The sequence below is a fragment of the Macrobrachium rosenbergii genome, chromosome 11 (genome assembly GCF_040412425.1).
Source record: "Macrobrachium rosenbergii isolate ZJJX-2024 chromosome 11, ASM4041242v1, whole genome shotgun sequence".
In the NCBI taxonomy this organism is placed as follows: Eukaryota; Metazoa; Arthropoda; class Malacostraca; order Decapoda; family Palaemonidae; genus Macrobrachium; species Macrobrachium rosenbergii.
The window spans coordinates 48,572,528-48,593,116 of record NC_089751.1 but is presented as its reverse complement, the minus strand read 5'-3'; the positions used below and the strand labels follow the sequence as shown (position 1 = coordinate 48,593,116).

The 20,589-nt window shown below is 35.8% G+C and overlaps 1 protein-coding gene across 9 annotated transcripts in view; it reads left to right on the top strand.

The window, feature by feature from the left end:
- The window catches only part of LOC136843428 (zinc finger and BTB domain-containing protein 24-like), a 24,960-nt gene extending 5,678 nt beyond the window's left edge, over nucleotides 1-19,282 (top strand). For 4 of the 9 annotated variants that reach the window (XM_067111881.1, XM_067111880.1, XM_067111882.1 and 1 more), the window contains exons 2-8: nucleotides 1,307-1,406; nucleotides 3,007-3,192; nucleotides 6,093-6,297; nucleotides 6,958-7,205; nucleotides 9,459-9,704; nucleotides 14,189-14,392; nucleotides 18,544-19,282. In XM_067111881.1, coding sequence (XP_066967982.1) covers nucleotides 1,326-1,406; nucleotides 3,007-3,192; nucleotides 6,093-6,297; nucleotides 6,958-7,205; nucleotides 9,459-9,704; nucleotides 14,189-14,392; nucleotides 18,544-18,810 — 1,437 coding nt within the window. In that variant the 5' untranslated portion in view covers nucleotides 1,307-1,325 and the 3' untranslated portion in view covers nucleotides 18,811-19,282. The remainder of the gene's footprint in view (nucleotides 1-1,306; nucleotides 1,407-3,006; nucleotides 3,193-6,092; nucleotides 6,298-6,957; nucleotides 7,206-9,458; nucleotides 9,705-14,188; nucleotides 14,393-18,543) is intronic. The other 5 variants (XM_067111884.1, XM_067111885.1, XM_067111887.1 and 2 more) reach the window with 3 other exon arrangements.
- Nucleotides 19,283-20,589: the final 1,307 nt, after the last annotated feature.

Genomic DNA, 20,589 nt, shown 5'->3' with positions numbered 1-20,589 from the left:
TCCATTTGGATAGAAATCCTTATCCGAAGTTTTAGGAGATGATTTGGACATTCCTGCACTTCTCAGATTTGTAAAACATACAGTTTTCATAATTGTTTAATTTTATAAGATAACCATAATGAAAGGCGCAAGAGTAACTTTAGGAAAGCTGAGTGAAATGAAGGTTCTTGAATTATTCATCTTTTTATACCATGTCACCCCACCATATTGTCACATTTAGTGCTGAATGACCTTAGGATCCCAGTGCATGGGCTGTGTTCCCAAATTCCATACATAATGCCCAGGAAACTGCCTCTTATCTTGAGAATTCCTCTAGGTTAAGATAGATCAAACATGGAAAGTTAACTCTGTGAGCTTCAACTATGATGAAGACAAAGCAAAATTGGTTAGAAGTTCATATGATCCAACTGGGTTTAATTCTTTGTGTGACATCTTTATGATAGGATTTCACTTTTAGCTGTCAGCCAGAGTGACACAAATTCAGCTACCAAAATGGGCTAGATTTGTTAGCTCCTGTTCTGTAATGGAAAAACCTTTTTGGGTTGGCCAAATCATTGCTTAGTTATGTATGTAGGTGAATCTACCAGTACTTCTCATATGAATATGCTTCAATACATATTACCACCTACTGTTAAGAGTCTTCCCCAGTCCCAGTGTTCTCCATGCAAACATCCGGTACACCCAGCATTTCACCAATAAAAGATGATAGGAAAAAGTATGATGACTATGTTGGATTTTTTTTTGGTCTGATTTGGCGAATTGTTTTTACTGCTGTCGCTTATTGGTTGATGAAGGGTCTGTGGAGTCTGCAGGTGGAGGGACCATCCACAGCCAATGGATTATCTGTAAATAGTCACAAGACCCTCCAAAGCCACTAAACACCAGGGTAGACAACAACTCAATATCAGTGATAGGATTCATTATCCAGACTCTCAGAACTGTTAGAATGTCAAGAATTCACAACTACATAGGGAAGAATCTTTCTCAAGACCTTTGTATTTGTTTTGGCAGCCTGACATTGGTATGCTAATGATCATAACATCAGTCATCTGGATTTTCAAGCTCGTTTTTGAACAGGGATACCCTACATATTCCAATTCATGTAGTTAACATAAATCTGTTACTGTAATGCCATTTGTAATACTAAATTTGGGGTAAAATGGTGGTTTTTAGTACTTTTTTATATTAAATTATTGTTTCCTCATGTTGGTATAATTTTCATGTTGGTATAATTTTCCTGTAATTTTGCTTTTTATATTCATGTACATCACCATATTTAAAGTGTCAACATTTTCATTTTGTATAGGTGGTAGCCCAAGACCAGAATGACCGAAGGTTATCTGGCGCTACGATGGAACAACCACAATACCATTTTCACCAAGATCCTCACCCTCCTCCGTGAGCAGGTATGATATATCATTTTGTGAAAAATTGTGGTCCCTCTTTAAAATCTTATCTTTTCAGATGCCACATGAATTTGATCAAACGTAATTTAAATTTCAATTCAAAATGTGCAATGTATCCTTCAAAATTTTGAATTACGGTATTTTTGTTTCTGGTATACAGTAGTACTGCAATAGTAAGGTACAAGAGCAGAATTACTACCACACTTCTGTCTTTTAAACGAAACACTGCAGTGTCTAGGGCATTCTAAGACCATGATTGTTAGTGTAAAGTTGGTTTTCATAGTAGGAAACTGAGTTTGCTGTCAATTCAAGACAGAATACAGTAGTTGTAATTTAATTGTGGAATGTTCCAGAAAGAAAAAACAAAAGTCCCAATGAGGTTAGCCAATAAAAAATCTCTTATTTTGCCATAAAAATTATATGCCAAGCAAAGCTAATGTAAATTTTCATTTGAATTATATACAGTACTGTAAATTTTCTTATTATCTGTGTAGTGGAGCAAAATAGAAAAGAATTAAAAAATATTATGGTTGAAAGGAGGCTGAAAAGTGTTTTGGCAATTGTTTTTGGTTGATCACTGTCAAGTTACAGTATTTTTCATGGTAGGAACCACATTTCTACCATTTAAAGCTGAATAATTGTACTTCATTGCAGAGGGTTCAAAACAGGAACATTGCAAAAGTAGTCTAAATGAATTTATCAATAAAAATTTGTAGTTTGTCATGAAAATCTTGTTTTCAGAATTGAATAGATTATTGTTGATATTGACAAATAGTTTTACCCGATTGTTGAGGCAACACTTTTGACTCATTGGGAGAGACAAATTTTCACCAGACAGAACTTCAGTAAATTTCTTTTTGAATTATACAATATACTATTATTTAATTATATAATTGTAATCTGTTGCAAATTAAAGCAGCAACAAAATACAAATTTTAGGGGTTTTACCTGAGAGAGAGAGAGAGAGAGAGAGAGAGAGAGAGAGAGAGAGAGAGAGAGAGAGAGAGAGAGAGAGAGAGAGAGAGAGAGAGAGAGAGAAATTATATGATTATGTATTTCTCCACTAAAAAGCAATGAAATTTTTAAAATTGTATAAGTAAAATACAAATAATAATTAAACAAATAGGTATACAATAAAAATACAAGATATACTATGTATATATAAAATTAATATAATGTCAATGCATCATCAGAATCTCAAAGCCTTAATAAAACCACGACTTGTATTAAAGCCTACGGTTATGTAATGCTGCGAGAGAGGAACAGAATTTGATTGAACTGAGAGAAAAAGATTCAGACTGAGAAACTGAACAAAGCAGAAAATAAGGAAATTATTCAGGAAGACTACATCGTCAAGGGATGGAACCCTGTATTAAGTAGCCCACCAACTACCACACTTACACAAAGTATCCCAGGCTGTCTAAAGTAGTGGTCTATGATTTTATAAACCCTACTGCAATGATTTCTTAATATGTCACGTTTTGCTTGGTAAATTTATGCTGTATTGCATGTATCATAGAGGACAAGAGTTAAAAATACAGGGGCTTATAATACTTTTCCAGTTATGACATAACAGCACAGGTTACTCTCATCACTGCAGGAGTCGTATGTGGATGTGTCCTTGGCTTGTTCTGGGCGGTTGTATTCTGCACACAAATTTGTTCTTTCAACATGCAGTGATTACTTCAAGGAGATGTTTAATAAGAATCCTTGCAAACATCCCATTGTTTTCATGAAAGATGTATCATGCAAAGATATGGAGGCTCTCTTGGATTTCATGTACAAGGTAAAGTAGTCCTGTATTGTTGTTAAATAACTGTTCATATATTTAAGCATGTGTTCTTAGGCATTTACAAACATAAATTATTACATAATATGCACTGTGGTTGCAAAATGAACCCTCTAAACTTGACATAACTTTGTTTATATAAGTACTGTATAATAAATTGTGGTTACGCCATACTTCTGGTCATGATTTGAGAACATGAAGCACACTTGCTGGTATTTTATCTATTTGGATTATCTGCTGGTTTTGTTGTGTTTAGTTGATGTTTTGCTGAGCAACTGCTAGAATTTTTGTTGTACCTGGAATGTAATTTCAAGTGTACAATCATTGATTACAGTATTTTTTTTATAAATTTCACTGTAGTGTTAAATGCTGTCTCTGTTTATCATCATCATTGTTTTTACATCATATTTTCATAACTGATAGTGCTGTTTCATTTGTCCATGAAATGTTTACAAACAATCTCTTTGGAAGAAAGGGAAATGTCCATTGTCTAACCTGCTGGGCCCAACTATTGAGAGTTATACAGTGGTAGTCTTGCATTCAATGATATGTCGAACAGATCCACCAAGAGACTTGCAGACATGCCTGTGAAGGGAACACTCGGAATGAAGAATCTGATGAACTCTGCTGAGTGTCTACCAATTTTTTTAGACTTCTGGAACAAATTTTGGTGCTCTCCCCACATCAACAATTTGGGGTCCAATGAAATGAAATGAAAGAGAACCCCTTCCACAGATTCAGCTAGTCTCCCACCAAGGAAGCTTCTGGAAAAGCTGGTGAATTAGGATACTTCCCTCTTGTACTGGATCTCATGATGGACCCCACCATCTCCATTTGGCATCAGAGAAGGAAACTTGCTAAGATGATTGAGATCTACAATCAGTCTCCAGCCTCTGGAAAGTTGGAATAAGAAAGAGCTGAATGTAGAATTTTAGTTTCTTTGTCCGATTTGCCTGAGTGGCCACCTTCTGAAGGCTTCTGGTTGAGGCAGAGGAGGATCACCTGTGTCAAGGAAGAGGAGAAAGTAACCATCCTGGAGAACCTGCAGAACTCAGGGTCCTGCACTGATGGCTTCCCATGCCCTCTAAAACTGCTGAAGACAGGCCCATACTGGAGGTGAGATTGGTCTAGATGAGGGGAATATCTTATTTGACTATTACTACATGGTGACTTGTACTGAGAACAGAACAAGTCCTGGAGCACCAAGGCTACCCTCTTATGGTGAACAACAGATGTATCCATTAATCCCTGAAACTTCAACAAAATGAGGTCATGGGTATGAAGGGAGGAGAAGGGCACAAGACTAGTAGTAATTACAAATCCTGAGGTTGGTTGGGTAACAGATAAGACAGGAAAAGTCCTCCATGGGTCATAAGGTGAGCATTCAGTAAAGGAGACTTTTGAGGAAGTAAGGTTTCTTCAGGTGAAAAGATCATTAAGAGTTGAAGCTAGAGAAGGCATACATTTCCTACTCCAATAACTCCTGATGCAAGGATATATCATCAAGGATGTGGAACCCAGGCAGCATGGAACTAGGAGATGAAGAGTCAGAAGAAGCATTCCCAAAGTCTTGGACACAATATGCTTATAAGCCCATCTCTGAGCATAGAGAAACCACTGATACACAGATCACACCACCAAACTAAAAGTTTGCTGCGAAGGTCACTGTAGACCCCTTGTATGATGGGTACATCAAATGAAGAATCTTATTTAAGGATGGTAAAGGAGCTACAAGACATTCATCATGCTCCCATATGATGCTATTGCATGACGAATAGGAAAAATACTTCCCACAAAAACAAGTACAAGTAATGGGTAATGAAGTAAAAATGCTAGAATATTTATCTTAGAGTAATTAATGCTACAAGTTAGTTCATAGTAATAAAACGCTCAGACCAGAACAGAACAAGGGTACTATTACTGTGACAGTGGTAAGAACATTTACATAAAATAAATCACTAAGGAAATCTTAAGTTGGTAACAATTGGTAACACTACTAAGCCTATACACTGACAGATGACAAAAAATTACTACATGGTGTAAGCCTATACACTGACAGATGACAAAAAATTACTACATGGTGTAAGCCTATACACTGACAGATGACAAAAAATTACATGGTGTTGAAATACAGAGCTGGTGAAATTCAGTACTGAAAAAATCACAAAACAATTGCTAAAGTAAACCCATGGTTCAGGAAACTAATGAACTCCCAGTAAGACCAGTAGAAAAGAAATTCCAAAAATCAAAAATTATTAGACTTGAAAGTGTCACATGTAAAGAACTCTCAAATACACAATGACAACAAGCCTGGAAGGCCAAAATACTGTAATTAGATCGTACTATTCGTAGCTGTCTCCAGAAGATACACCAGAACAAAATAGAATTAATAATGAAATGAATAGTTGAACAAGATAAGAGGCACATAAAAACAGTGAAAAGTGTGATGCTTGGAGAAAATGACAGCAGACATGTACTTAAAAGTGTAGCTGCATACTACATACATTCAAGGATGCTGGAGCATCATCTGGGTTTGTGCAGGAGGTCCATGGTCTTGAAAATCCTATGAATTTTGAGCTGGCAAATACTTGGACAAAATAATGTTATTTATGATTAATGGGTTTGTATGGACTATGAATTTGGAACAACTAGGAAATACATGCACAGAATGTACAGTATATGATTGATGGACTTGTATGGACAAAGAGGTTTATGGTTGATGGGCTTGTAGGGACAAAGAGAAGTTCAAATTTTTAGTTTTACTGTCACTGCAACTTTTTCTGTTCCACACTATTTTTCTTATGTAAGTAAAGTTTCAGATTTACTTATATCATGTTTTTACTATAGAATGTAGCATTGCTATGAATTGTGTATTAAAATGATTTGCTTGTTCCTAGGGAGAAGTTCATGTGCCTCAAAGTGAATTGGGTTCCTTGCTTCGTACAGCTGAGGGGCTTCAAGTGAAGGGCTTGGCTGTGCCAGACGACTCTCCTCGTATCTCTTCCTCCAATCCCATTGTGCCTTCTGTCCCGTCCATTTCACGTTCACATCCGCCCACACTTTCGGCACCTGCACAAACTCGAAAACGCAAGAGACCTCCTGGTAAATCATTATCCTTATTATTAATGTATTCCTGTAATTATATTTTATATGAATGAGATTGCCTCACAAGCACTTCGTTGATTTTGTTACATTTAGTTATTTTACACTTTTTATGACGTTCTGATGGATAAGATTTTTATCCTTTAACTTAGGTATTTACCATTTTATTTTCTTTGTTTTTCAATAAACATGAAACCAAAAGGAATGCTTTGACATATATCTAGTGCTGCAACCTTTGTTTTTAATATGGAGTGCTACCAGTACAAGCAGAAGTGAAATGATGGCCTTTTATCTCTTTGAGAAACTTTCCCTCTTTTGTAACGCCTGCAAAAAACTTTTGGCAAAGCTGTAAGTTTGAGGCAAACTATCACCTTCAGCAGTAGATGAAACTTACCAAAATTTTTATGCTTTTGTGTGCAGTTGTGAGGGAATGCCAGTATTTTAGATATTTAAGGAACATGCAAGAGTACTGTATTAAACTGTACCTGTAATATGGAAATAAAGAAATAACTTCTTAACTGGCATCAGCTGTTGGAACCAGTGGGACAACAAATCTGTTGAGGCAATAGCTATCTGTTTTATTTGTCCGTGTTGATCATACTCATGGTTGAATTATATTTGATATTTGTCTAAGGCAGTCCTTTGTGAATTTCTCTCCAGAAGCAAACAGAAAAGATGACCCACCAAAGCTAACTCTACGGCCAGATTTTGGACCACCTCCATCTAATCGTTCTCGGCAGCGTAATAGGCCTCCAGGCATGCCAGAGCTCAAGAGGATCAAGAAAGATGAGCATAAAGCAGATAATACAGCAACTCTGGAACCTGGGGAGGTTCCAGGATCCCCTAGTCCAGCACCCAGTAGTCATAACAGTGAAGAACACCCTGTTAACCATACAAATAAGTCAAAGGTAATTTATATTTTTCTTGAATTTTACATGAATATTGAAAATACTTTGGATTCCTTTTTCTTATTACGAATCATTATATTTTTTCAATTTTGTGATTTAATCATGTAGATCGTACTATTTTCATGATCACTTGCTTTAAGTGTAGACTTCTGCTAATTGTAGTTTACATTATATTCTGTCATTATACTTGAGCCCTTTGTGACTGAAAAGTATAGCCTTAGGTGTGGAAAAGTACACAATGAATGGAGCATTCATATTTATTACATTATGAAAGCATTGGACTGATAAAGGCTCACTGTTGCCATGGCATAAATTGCTGCTGGAAGAGTGCTGACTGTAGCTAAGCAGCAATTGGAAAGCTTCCAAGCTCTGACTGTATGGAAATAATGGTGAGAAATATCAGATTTGTAAAAATGAAAGTACTGCATTTATATCTCTTCTAAGCTTTGCTGTGATATTTAGAACCTATTCATCCTTTTTAGTTTTCTGTAAAAGAAAACTATTGTGACGGCTTTGTCTGTCCATCCGCACTTTTTCTGTCTGCCCTCAGATCTTAAAAACTACTGAGGCTAGAGGGCTGCAAATTGGTATGTTGATCATCCACCCTCCAATCATCAAACGTACCAAATTGCAGCCATCTAGCCTCAGTAGTTTTTATTTTATTTAAGGTTGAAGCTAGCCATAATCATACTTCTGGCACCACTATAGGTACCAACAACACAGGCCACCACCGGACCATGGCTGAGTTTCATTTGCTGTGGCTGAAAGTTTCATACACCATTATACGCTGTACAGAAAACTCAATTGCACCGAAGAAACTTAAGCGCATTTTTTCCTTGTTATAGATTGTTCCCACATCTGTTGGGAACTCCTGTTCACTGTTCATGATTGAGTTAAAAATCAAACTTGCCCAAAATTTACAAGATCAAATGGCTAAGGGAGGGAAGTGGAGAAGCATGTTGTGTTACAAGAGCAGATCTTAGATGAGTCAGAACGTTTTTGTTTTTGTAGAAATGCACATTGGTCTGTGAAGTAGGTATTGAGAGGCATGAAAGATAAATAGTATTAGCAGTTGATGAAATGGAATGGGATTAACAGACTAAAGATAAATAAAGATAATCTGTAACATACCTATGATGCACGTATAGGTGTGTGCCAATATGAATACTGTCAGTCATCATAAAAGATTGGGTAAAGTAGATCCTGTGATCGCAATATCTTTCTGTATTTTGGCCAAAAGGTGCATAGGCAACTGTTTAGCAGAGTTAGTGAAGCGTCATCTCTTTTGAAGTCTGCAGCTCTTGCAGGATGCATATTTTATTTGAATATTACAGTATGTTCATTTTTAATTTTGCTGTGATATGTGGTTACTCATGTATATCATACCCCTGAGCTGGAACTCTGGTTGCCCTTATTGTATTCCATCCTGCACATGATGGGTCTCTTACATACTTAATGTTACAAAAACTTTCATTGATATAATTTCCATTAGGCGTTTAAAACTTCTTATGCTAACACATGATTTATATTAGAATGTGACTGAGAAGTTAAGTTTTAAGGATGTGTAAGATTTCAAGAATGCTTGGATTTCAAAAGTCTGAAAATACTAGGTTTCACTGGATATATTTTATACAAGTAGGATTGGTTTCATGAAATATGTCCTTCAGTCCTCATTCAACAACGTATGCTTAAACATTTAGAAAAAAAATTTCCTTAAACAGAAACCTGTCATTGTCTGGCATCCAGGATACAGGTTTTTGCAAGTGCTCCAGTATGTTATGATCATGATGTTTGGTTTTTTCAGAATTCCACTGAAATTTGTACAGAAAATAATGTGCTTACAGTTTCCCTTAACTTACTACTTCTTAGAAGAGATGGAATTTCATTATCACTGTACAGTAATATTACTATGTAAACATAACCTTTTACTGATCTTACAAGAAACGTTTTAAAGGTTTTTATCTTTGTCATTGCATTAAGTGTTAAGCCGTTTTCTTCTGTAGGAAATGTATGTTAAACCCATTTGCAGACAAATGTTCCATAATGAGCTTCACAGTACATGCTTGAACTAAAGGACACCTTTTTATGATTAGCATAATTTTTTATGTAATTTACTTAAGAAATAATAAAATCTAAAAGAAAAAATGATCTCTCTCTTAAACAAGAGTGAATTTTTGTCACATATTAAGCACATTATCTAGGTTAGATAATGTACTTCATTCTTATTAAACAAATCTCATTACTCCTTCTTAGAATGAAAGATCTGAGTATGTCAAAAGAGAGGATGATGGTGATCAAGATGATGATGAGGGAGTACCGGGTGAAGGAATGTCAGCTGATGAGCAGGAAGACAATGATGAAGAAGAAGAGGAAGATGAGGAAGAGGAGGAGGAGCCAGGTATGGGAGAAGGTGAAAGCCTATCCCATAGTGCACTCTCAGATGTAGAGGATGGTTACGAACAGTCCAATTCTTCTATACCAAACTCTGACATATCAACGGTAAGTAAGAGGGGACCTGTTTCTTCTTATAGAGGCAACAGGAATTTTATGTATTGTATACTCATCACTAACTTTAATTTCTCCATTTTCAAATTGTGTATGCTTTGCCCCTTTTACATCTTTCCCCAGCTACTTTGCCATCCTGAGCATTTCCTGTTTTCCCTTGGCTGTGTCAGGATGGTGATTCTGTTCCTCTCAACACGAACCCCTCTTTGTCCTTGCTACCCACCCTTTAGCCTTCCTCCTCTTTTCCTTGTTTACATCTTAGCCACCCTATGTGCGTGTCCTCTTCAGTTTCTCTCTCTCTCTCTCTCTCTCTCTCTCTCCATAACCCTTCCCTGGCGTCTCACCACATACTTCTGCTGCCTTTTATATACATTTTTCAGTGGCTCCCACTGACGAATTTTGCTGCTATATTTGCTGTCACTTATTTGTGATATTCCTCTTTGACTTCATTGTTGGGTTGCCATTGTTTATTTTTCTGACTGTCTTTTTCCTTTCTTTTCTATCTCCAATTATTCAGTTAGATCACAGCAATCTTTGTGTTACGCAGGCCTCCCCTGCTATCACATTAGAATTCTTTCTTTGATGCTGTTCATATTTTTGTCATAAAGGAAATGTGTTTCAGCTTTCCCACACTCGTATGTTATCAGCCTCTTTCAGTTGTGTTCACATTATGTTGAGTAAATTTAGTCCTCTGGCAAAATGCCAGTTAACATTTCACCATTCCTTTTCCATATTTACCCATAACAACCTTACATTAAGCTCTGTCTGTTACTCATGTGGCCATTTATTGTATTTTGTAATTAGCATTTGGTAGCTACTTTAAATATATACAGTACTACTTAGAGTTATATTTACATCTACTGCACACAAGTGTATGGAAGAGTAAAACGGTCAAATTTTGATTCATAAATATGGATTGTTAGTTGAAAATTAATTGTAATTGTTTTCTACCTGAAAGTACTTGAGGGGAAATGTTAAAACAGTTTTGACAGGGAAGACTTTTATTGTTGGGAAGGTTAATTGATCTTGTTAAACTCCTTTATAACTACAATATATTCATTGTGGTCTACAGATTACACTTTTAAGAGAAAGGGTGAAAACTAGGTGAAAACCAAAAGAATTAGACAACTATAGGTTGGAAGTGAAGAAATGGAACAGATAGAATAAAAGATAGAATAAAAGGAATGAAGACTAAAGACAATACCAGGAACCTTACACTGCTTATGTCAGTGCATCAGTTACTGTTGCAATATCAGGTCATTTATCCAGACCACAAAAAAAGCAAAGCACACTGGAAAGTATTCCTCTAGGGAAATTGAGGGGCCTAATATTTTAATTTTTTATGACATCAGTATTATACAATAATTATTATGCATAAATATTTAAAGGACAAGAGTGTTTCCCTATTATTTAGACAGACAGCTTTTTTACTTTGACTGAGAAAGTATCATTATACCTGGATTCTTTAGCCTTAAATCTGATTTGAATTTGGTAGATTATTATACAGTGAACATCGATCACCCATCCATCATGTAATCTTTTGGTGTCAGGTGTTTTGTTAATATACTGTATATATTGAGATTTGTGTTTAAATTTTACTTTAATGTGCTGTAGCTGTAAGGGAAGTGTAGTCCAATGAAACATGGTTCCTCTGAGAAGTTGGCTGTGCTCTTAGGTGCTACAGGTACTGCTTTTTGAGAAGCTCTTGAAAAATTTATGGGACTTCAACATCTTGGGAGTATTGTTTTCATATCTTTGGAATGTCTTCATTTAGTAATCTTGCTGGAGTAACCAACTACTCAAATTTTACTTGAATTCTTTACAGTGCCATTGTAAGACTTCCTTCCTCTGTTTAATAGACAATGCTAGGCTTTGCACTCAAGACCTACTCCTCACTCCACTTTTCTTTTTCACAATCCCACAAATACTGCGTGGAAGTCACCTCAGGGTTTAACAATCTTGATCAGTGTTTCATAATATTCACTTTCAGAATGTGGATTTCTCTGCTGTCTCTAGTATTTATGAATAATTTAACTTAATTCTTCTTTACAAGCAGGGGTTCACTGTCTGTTGAGGGTTGATGTCAATTTGCCAACATTTTTTAGAAGATTGGGCTGGTTTTGGGCAGTCATACTCACCTCAACCTTGACACCAAGAAAAAATGTTTAACATTTGTAATGAAAAAATTTTTTGTGCTTTACCAATAGTTCCTTGTTGCTAGACACAAAAATTTCTCTAAAGAACCCCTTTTCCAAAATCCTTTGAAATTTTTGGTGGGGCTAAAAATTTGTATGTGCTATAAAATGCTCGTATTTTGGTTCATGGCTTACGAACTTGGAGATATTTTTGTATCATTATTGGCAAAGATATTTTTATATCATTATTGGCAGTAAATTTGGTTTTCATGATAGAATGATGGTTTTTGTGTCATCTTGAAAGCCTGTAATTAGACAGTACTTTATTTTGGTATCTAAAAATAGAAAATAATAAATTTAGTTTGTTAGAATTATGTGTCGAGGATAATCAAGAACATATTTTTTAATTTTTCTTGTGGACACTATACTGTAATATTACCCAGTTGCCCTGAAGGACTGTTTTATGAAGAACAAAGGTGTTCAAGTAATATACACTATGCAGGATTTTTGTAACATTTTAAATTTTTAGTCTATTTGAAAATTCTAGTTTCAGGAGAGTGCTAATTATGCATAAAACAGACCAATGACAGATGGTTTCCTCTTGATTTTGTATGGGTGTTGTATGGATCTACAAGTAATTTTTCTATTTCATGTGTTTTCCTTGTAAGGGGGTAGTGCTGTCAGTGTACCTCATGTGGTGCACTGTAGGTATTACTTGCAGCGTCCCTTCAGCCCCTAACAGCAACCCCTTTCACTCCTTTTGCTAAACCTCCATTCATTTTCTCTTTCTTCCATCTCACTTTCCACCTTCTCCTACTAATTGTTTCAACATTACTGTGTTTTCAGCACTGAATGTCTTCACAGGTCTCTTCACTTGGCTTTTGGCCTAAATTTTATATTCCAATTCCAATTTCACGTGTTTCTTGCCTGTGATGTAAACCACTTCACCCAGAAATAGAGGCACAACAGTCACTGCTGCACAAGGGTTCTTTGTGGTGGTTTGGTGTACCTTCCCCGTGAGGGTGTTCCACATGGATATTCAGTTATGTATTTGTAATAGCCACAGTGACCACTTTAATGTCTCAATTTCTTACACTTCTTGGATATACTTGTCACTGCAGAGGTTAAGATCCAAATAAGGAAACAGACAAACACACTTGCACCAGTGACAGGATGTGAACCTGCACCCAACAAGTGAGAATGAGGTTAACATGAAATAAATTAGCTTGCTGGTTTGGTTAATAATAATAGTTAATCTCATTCGGACATATAGGGTGTGGGTTCAAATCCTGCCATAGGTATCAGAATTTTTTCAGTTTTTTTTTCAATTGGATCTTAGGCTTTGTAGTGACAACCATATCCAAAATGTGAAGAAATCAAGAAGTTAAGGGGTCATTTAAGCTATTACAAATGCTTACATTGGATATCTGGTAAAAAAATGACCAGTAGATTCTGTATATTTATTCAGTTATGTTTTGACTGAGCCAGTAGAAGAGTTGGGAGGAACAGTTTAAAGAGAATTTAAAGTCTGGAAGTATGAGGAAAGAGTAAATGTTGTATGTTGTGGCTTGGTAGCCTTCTTGGCCATTTAGAAGGGGGTACTTTCCATCTGCTTAGTTAAGCAGTGACAAAGAAATACCTATAGAAAATAGACAAGCTTAACTTATGGCAAAGATAAAAGGACCTAAAGAAAAGCATAGCTGATTAGTCTGTTTGGCTTTGATTTAATGCCATATAGGGAAAAAAACAGACCCAGAACCCAAAATGACATATAAGCTTCACAAATAGGTAAAGGCCAAGGTGAAATTTTTCTGTATGAATAGATTTAAAAAAATGGAAGAAAACCCACAATTTTTTATTACCATATGAATAGCTTGAATACCCAAATTTGAAAATTGGAGACAATGATGGTTTTCATTTTTATGAAACAAAGCATAAATATAAAAGGGAAGCTGAACAGAAATGGGTAGATATTAGTTTCTTGGAACCACAGAAGCACAATGTACTACAATACAGGATCACCTGCCAGATATGCTAAGAACAGGACAGCTGATACAAAAAGCAAGAGATTTAAAATTAAGATAAACTGATTTAGGTTTTTGAGTTTTAGGGAATTGTGTAATTTTTCTGTGAAGGTTAGGGAACATGTAACTGTTGTAAAAATCATTACAATTTATCTTCATGAATCTTTTGATAGTACAATACTTATTTTCTCTGGAAAGTAACAGTACTGCACTGTTTTTTCTTTATTATAATAGGGCAGTTAGATGAAAGCTACACTGATGGCTTACTCATGCCATAGGATATGAAGAAAAAACTTATACAAATGTCATTTTTCCCCAGACTGAGCTGTTACAGGTGGATCTAAGTGAAGATGGAACACAATTTATAATAGGCCCAGGTGGCTTCAGAGAAATGATGTCCAGAGGTTCACCTTTGACAGGTGATGAAGAAAGAAATGGTGAGAAGGAACAAAAGAAACCTTTTGTTTGCCCCTTATGTGGACAAGCATTCACTCGAAGAGATAACCTTGCAAACCATATCAAGGTAATGTTATACCCCAGGCCCTTTTTTCAGTGTACTGAAGTATATGTGTGTGTATACTGTATATATCTAAGTTGAAAGTCTGTTTATGGTAGGGACTCTTAGTTCATAGTATTGCACTTTATTAATACATTAGTGACCTTAATTGTTTTATACTTGTCATGATAGGCTTTCCTTTTTCAAAATGAATTGTAAAATGGGAAACTAATTACAGTACACTGTGTGCTCCTCTTAAGATATATATGGATTACTCAAAACACTTTTACATAGGTTACAAACATGATGACATGTTAGAAATACTTGGATATTTTGGAGCTGGTTTGTAGGACATACCCAGTATGTGGCTGTATCTTTTGATGCGCAAAATATTGCAAAGAGATTTGAGAACTGAAGCATCTTCAGCCACACCTTTTAGGGATATAAAATACCAACAGACATTACCTGCAAGCCATTAATGCAGGACATGTCACTCTATACTCTAGTTGAAATTAACAATGTAAAAAGTTAAAATATCAATATACTGTACCCCTTTTTAAAAGACTGCCCAGCTTCTGATCCAACAATGTAAAAAGTTAAAATATCAATATACTGTACCCCTTTTTAAAAGACTGCCCAGCTTCTGATCCAACAATGTAAAAAGTTAAAATATCAATATACTGTACCCCTTTTTAAAAGACTGCCCAGCTTCTGATCCAACAATGTAAAAAGTTAAAAGACCCCTTTTAAAAGACTGCCCAGCTTCTGATCCACTGGATGAACCTAATTACAAAAAATTATCTATGCAGCATGCAGGCCCCAAGGATAACAGCAGATGTCTTTATAAAGAGATTACACCAAAAAGAAAGACAGGATAGAGTTCTCTTTATTTTCCTGTCTGACGTAGTCCACTACTTGAAAAAATTTCAGTGATGCTAGGAAGTTATTTGGAAGTCTTTGAGAGCTCTTCTTTACTTTGCTTGAATTCTGTCCTCAAGAGGTAATAATTTCCATTTGAGGCTTCCAATCTGTTTCCTCCTACATTATCATTCTTCAGGCAATCAGTTGTTGTCGTCCAGCTTTGTGTACCAACCCACACCATTCCAACCGGACAATTTATGCTGATATGTGTCTTTTATGAAATTTGAAGTTAATTTGTCTGGTAGCTGTGTATGCCCCTTGAAGCAGGAGCAAGTAACCCACACCACTGAGGAAGAGTGCATTCTTATAAGCAATGCTAAGTGTTGGACTCAAAGGAGAAAACAGAATGGCTCAACATGTGGATATCTTGACATTGAACTCTAAACATCTCTTTAAAGCATGGACATCTTGGTAAAGAGAAATAGAGAAAAAAAGAGAACAGCTCAACATGCTCAGTTTAAACTTGTAACATAGCTCCTATTGGGAAAGTCTAGATATGTCAAGCACTACATGGAAATTTGACATTCTTTCTGATTAATTTGAGAGGAGTACTTCAGGGAATGGACGACACACTGAGTAGGAAATCACGTTCCAGTCGTAGATTATAGAACTGTATTCGATGAACATTTCTCCCTATAGCAGAGAGCAAAACCCCACAGTGGGAAGCTAGATTTCTTATCAAGTTAGATGCTACGAAAACTTTTGGACATGATAGGTTCTAAATCATTCTTTTCAATAAGTTAGCACACCTGTAAGGCAGAGACCTAGGATGGATGACTGATGGTACATTCCGCTGAATATCAGTTTAACTGGATGAATAAGGCAGCCACATGACTATTCTTGTAAGGACAAGTTTGTCTTCAAGCTGGTTTTTCAAGGAACAATAAGTGTCACCTATATAAGGCAACCAAATTTAGCCCTTTACATAATTCAGTGGCCACAAATAATGTCCCAGAAACTCCAGACAGTTATGTCAAGCTGTAGAACTTATTTGAAGACTTCCTGTGTTCTTCCTTCAGCTGTAATTTACATCACCAACTGTGGAATCCCATCACCAGTGCATGCTCTGTGTCCTTTGGGAGTTTGTCATATCTAAGTTCATAGTTATGAGGCTTTCTCACAGATCCTTCCTACTTCATCTTGTGATACCAAATACAGATTATTTTAAAAATTTGGTATTTCTCTTTTACTCTAGGTGCTTGGAACACAAGTCACATTCATGCTGTGATTTGTCGTATAATGATGTCAAATTTAGATTAGCTGCTTACTCTTATAATGACTAGTCCTTGGGAAGTAGTAAGCCATGGGTTTTTATCATCAGTGATTTAAGATTATAAATGGCAAAAGAGATTTTTAACATCAGGACTGCATAGTCTAATGAATAACATGTTAGACTGTAGAACCAAACTTGACGAGCTCAGTTCTTATCACTTCCTGACAATTACCTGGGTATCAGCTACTAAGGAAGAGGGATGACAAGACGGTTGAAAGACTAAAAGAAAGCATGTGTATGAGTTAGTCAGTATGGGCAATGCCATTCCATCCTTTATATAAATGTGGTGAAGGAAAGTAGGTTATCCTTTTGTACTCCTGGAAGGCTGAAATGAAATGTTTGAAGAGGTCAAAATCTGTGGAGCAGATCTGATGAATGCCATATTTATTAGTGGACAACTGGGAAGACCTCTTGAAATACCATCTGCTGATTGAACAAAGTTTTCATTAGTAGGCTTGATGAAAACTAATACTTTATCTTAATCAGATGTTTGATGACAGGAGATTAGCTTCCATGCTTATTATTTAAAATTTCTGAATTGCCAAGTGGAAAGTACCTTTCAACTGGCTTCATGCTTAATAACCAGTTATTAAGCTCCATGGTTTGGTCATCCTTAGTTGTGACTTATGTATACATAGGGGCCCAGGAATGATTAAAGATCTCTGAAGTGTAATCAGACTTATTACCAACTTTACCAGTCTCCATTTAAACACTGTACTGGGCAGAATAGCATAAGTTAAGTAGGCTTTTACTTATGGAACATATTTAAATTTGTGAATACACTTATGCTGATCCATTAGTACTTTTACGTTAGTTTCCCAGTGGAAGCCAGGACATCCACATTATAAATTTACCATACAATCAAGCATGCTAGGGTTGCCAGATAATCAAAAATCAGGTCACCTTTACCTCTGCAGTTTGTGTAGGAATTTTCTGTAAATTATACATGTAGTTGTAAGCATTTCTTTCAACTAACTACCAGTCAGGTAAAATTAATATAAAGTGAATTATACTGAAACAGGCATTTAACCTTTTATGACTGAAAACAAAGCAACTGCCAATGAAAGAACCTAATAACTAGCAGGCTGTTGAGTTACAGTACAGCAGTAATGCGCAGTGAATATTAGATTCACAATTTCGTGAAAAACAATCTGTATAATAAAAATCCACAATTATATAGTAAATATATTACTATGTAAAATAAACCAAAGACTTTCAAACACTTGAACGGTGTTCCTCATCAGTGCTAACATTAAAATGTAAGTAAGGGTAGTTTTCTTAAGAATAGTTTAAAAAAAAAAAGTGGGGCGGGCGAGAAGATAACAGCCCATCATGGAAGTGCTGGTTTGGGTGTTTGGAATAACATAACACCCGAACCAGCACTTCCATCAAACACCCGAACCAGCACTTCCGTGATGGTCTGTTATCTTCTCGCCCCGCCCCCATTTTTTAAAAAAACTATTCTTAAGAAAACTACCCTTACTTACATTTTAACGTTAGCACTGATGAGGAACACCGTTCAAGTGTTCGAATGTCTTTGGTTTATTTTACATAGTAATATATTTACTATATAATTGTGGATTTTTATTATACATTAGATTCAGTAATAAATATTATATTAAAGGGCAACTGAGATAAAAAAAATTCTCAGAGGTATCTATAACTCCTTTAAAATTAAGTAACATGAGCAATCAATAGACTTTCACACTCACTTTTACTCATCTTTCTTTAGTTTTAGTGTAAAGTTAAGGGTCATATCACTACAAATTCCTCTAAAAATCATAGCATGGAAATTAGGACTTGATGCAAACCACTGCCCCTTTATCCGCTCGTAAAAATTATTGATCTTTTCCTTGTTTTGAAGTTTGCTAAAGTATTTTTTTTTATCATGTTTGCTGTTGATACAAATACTAATTCTTGTTTACAGCATTTAAAAAATGATTTGAATAGAGGTTTTCTGCTAATATCAAATTAATTTTTACAGACCCATACGGGAGACCGTCCGTTTATGTGCCAGTACTGTCACAAATGTTTTTCAAGAAAAGATTATTTGAAGCAGCACGAGCGCATCCACACAGGTGAAAAGCCATATGCATGTGACATTTGTGGCCGTGCGTTCACCCGTAAAGAAGGTCTTACAGATCACATGAGGTGTCATTCGGACTTTAAAGCCTTTTCGTGTGAAACCTGTGGTAAGAGCTTCAAACAAAAGTGTGGTTTAAGATTCCATAAGCGTAACTATAAACATTAATTTCATGTGAGATCTGGAAAAAGTGGCATTGAGCAGGCAACCTAGGCCTCTGGAGGTCAGTCATTACGTTAACCTTCCATTACTTTGTCAGTGTTAAATCAGATCATTTCCATTTTCATTAGTCTTCATTTGGATGCTTATTGATAGGGTGTGTGTGTGTGTGTGTGTGAGTGTATGATTGAATGTGCTTTTGTGAAAATGAAGAAATTAAGTGAATTTATCCTTTGCTAGGTTTGATTATTTGTATTTATTATCATGTCATACAGTACAAGTACCCTGAAATACCTTGAACAGATTGGAAATGTGTGATGTGCTGTATCATTTTTGCCTTCAGGTATATTTATGGTTAGTGAAAGCATCCTTGTATATTTTGCAGTTATGCTTTTCAGTAAGTATGTATTTTTTATTTAACTGTAATTTAACTTCAGTTTTGACTATTATACTGTATTACATTAAAAATTATTTTCATGGTTTTTTTATATAAATATCCTGCACGTGAATCTAAATATTTCATTAAATTCTGTAATGTCTACAGTACATGGCCACCTGTTTTTCTTTGAAAGAATCAATGAGTAGGACATGTGCTGTTCTCAAGAAAATTTAGGTTACCTCTGTTTATACTGTATCTATGTCATTTTCTTATTGCATTTTGGAATTTTATACTTGTAATTTACCAAATTAAGAGGGTGGCGTCAATTATCTATGACAAAGAAACAGTAGAGAACACTTCTCGTTAGCCAGAAAACTTTTTTACTTAATTGGGAGTAAAGTGATGTTCACAAGAAATCCACTACTTATCATAGACCATCTATATTTGTGTTCCAGGACTTGCCCTAGACACTTCAGTCCTTGTAAGAATATGGCTGTAGACAGATAGATGCATACCAGTAAACACACAGCAGAAATAAGAAATATTACAAGTATTCAACAATCAGGTGTCACAAACTTTTGAAAATAAAAGCGGACAAGTAAATTATGAATACTGTACATGTAGACCTGGACTTCAGACCAGGTAGTTGGTCAGGATTTAAATCTTGTTGGCGGTCAACTGTTACCTCCATACATATTCCCTATGTCTTGTCTGCATTTTACATCAGGAACATACAATACGGAAAAGTGAAATCACAAATGATGATGGAATCTAATTAGTTGAGGAGGGAGATGCACATCAGCATTAACAGTTCCCTACTCATACATCACAATGGCTTTTTTAATGCCAGAAAAGGGTACGAAGGGTGGTGGCACATGCAACTTGCTATCACCCCAAATTTGAAAATCTTGGAAAGGTATTAGTGTGTGCAAACCATAAAAAATTACATAATGGTATCTTAAGTAGCCAAGAAGGAAATCCATTATCAAGCAGTTTATTAAATAAAAGGTGACAGTCGAATGTGAAAGTCCCTGCGGTCTAACATACATACATTACTAACGTGCGTGCAACCAGGCAGGACTGTGTGCAGCAGTCAGCTAATAATTTGATGTCTGCTAGGTAGTGCACTACATAGTATTTTTAAATGCTTTGGTCTTTAACTTCATAGGACTGCTATACTTCATGTAATTTTCTAAGTTTGCTCCTCATTTCTGTAAAATGCCCTAGCACAGGTGTTATAACTTGCCCAGTAAGGCGTATGACATTATGTCGAGCCTTCAAATGACTTGCTTGAGTTATGAAACAGCTGAGAAGCCTTGGTGTGTTTTCTGTCTCACTTGTCTTAACTGTCATGACTGGGACTGTTATTGTTATAGGAGGTGCAGGTGAGTTTATTATAAAAGAAAGGA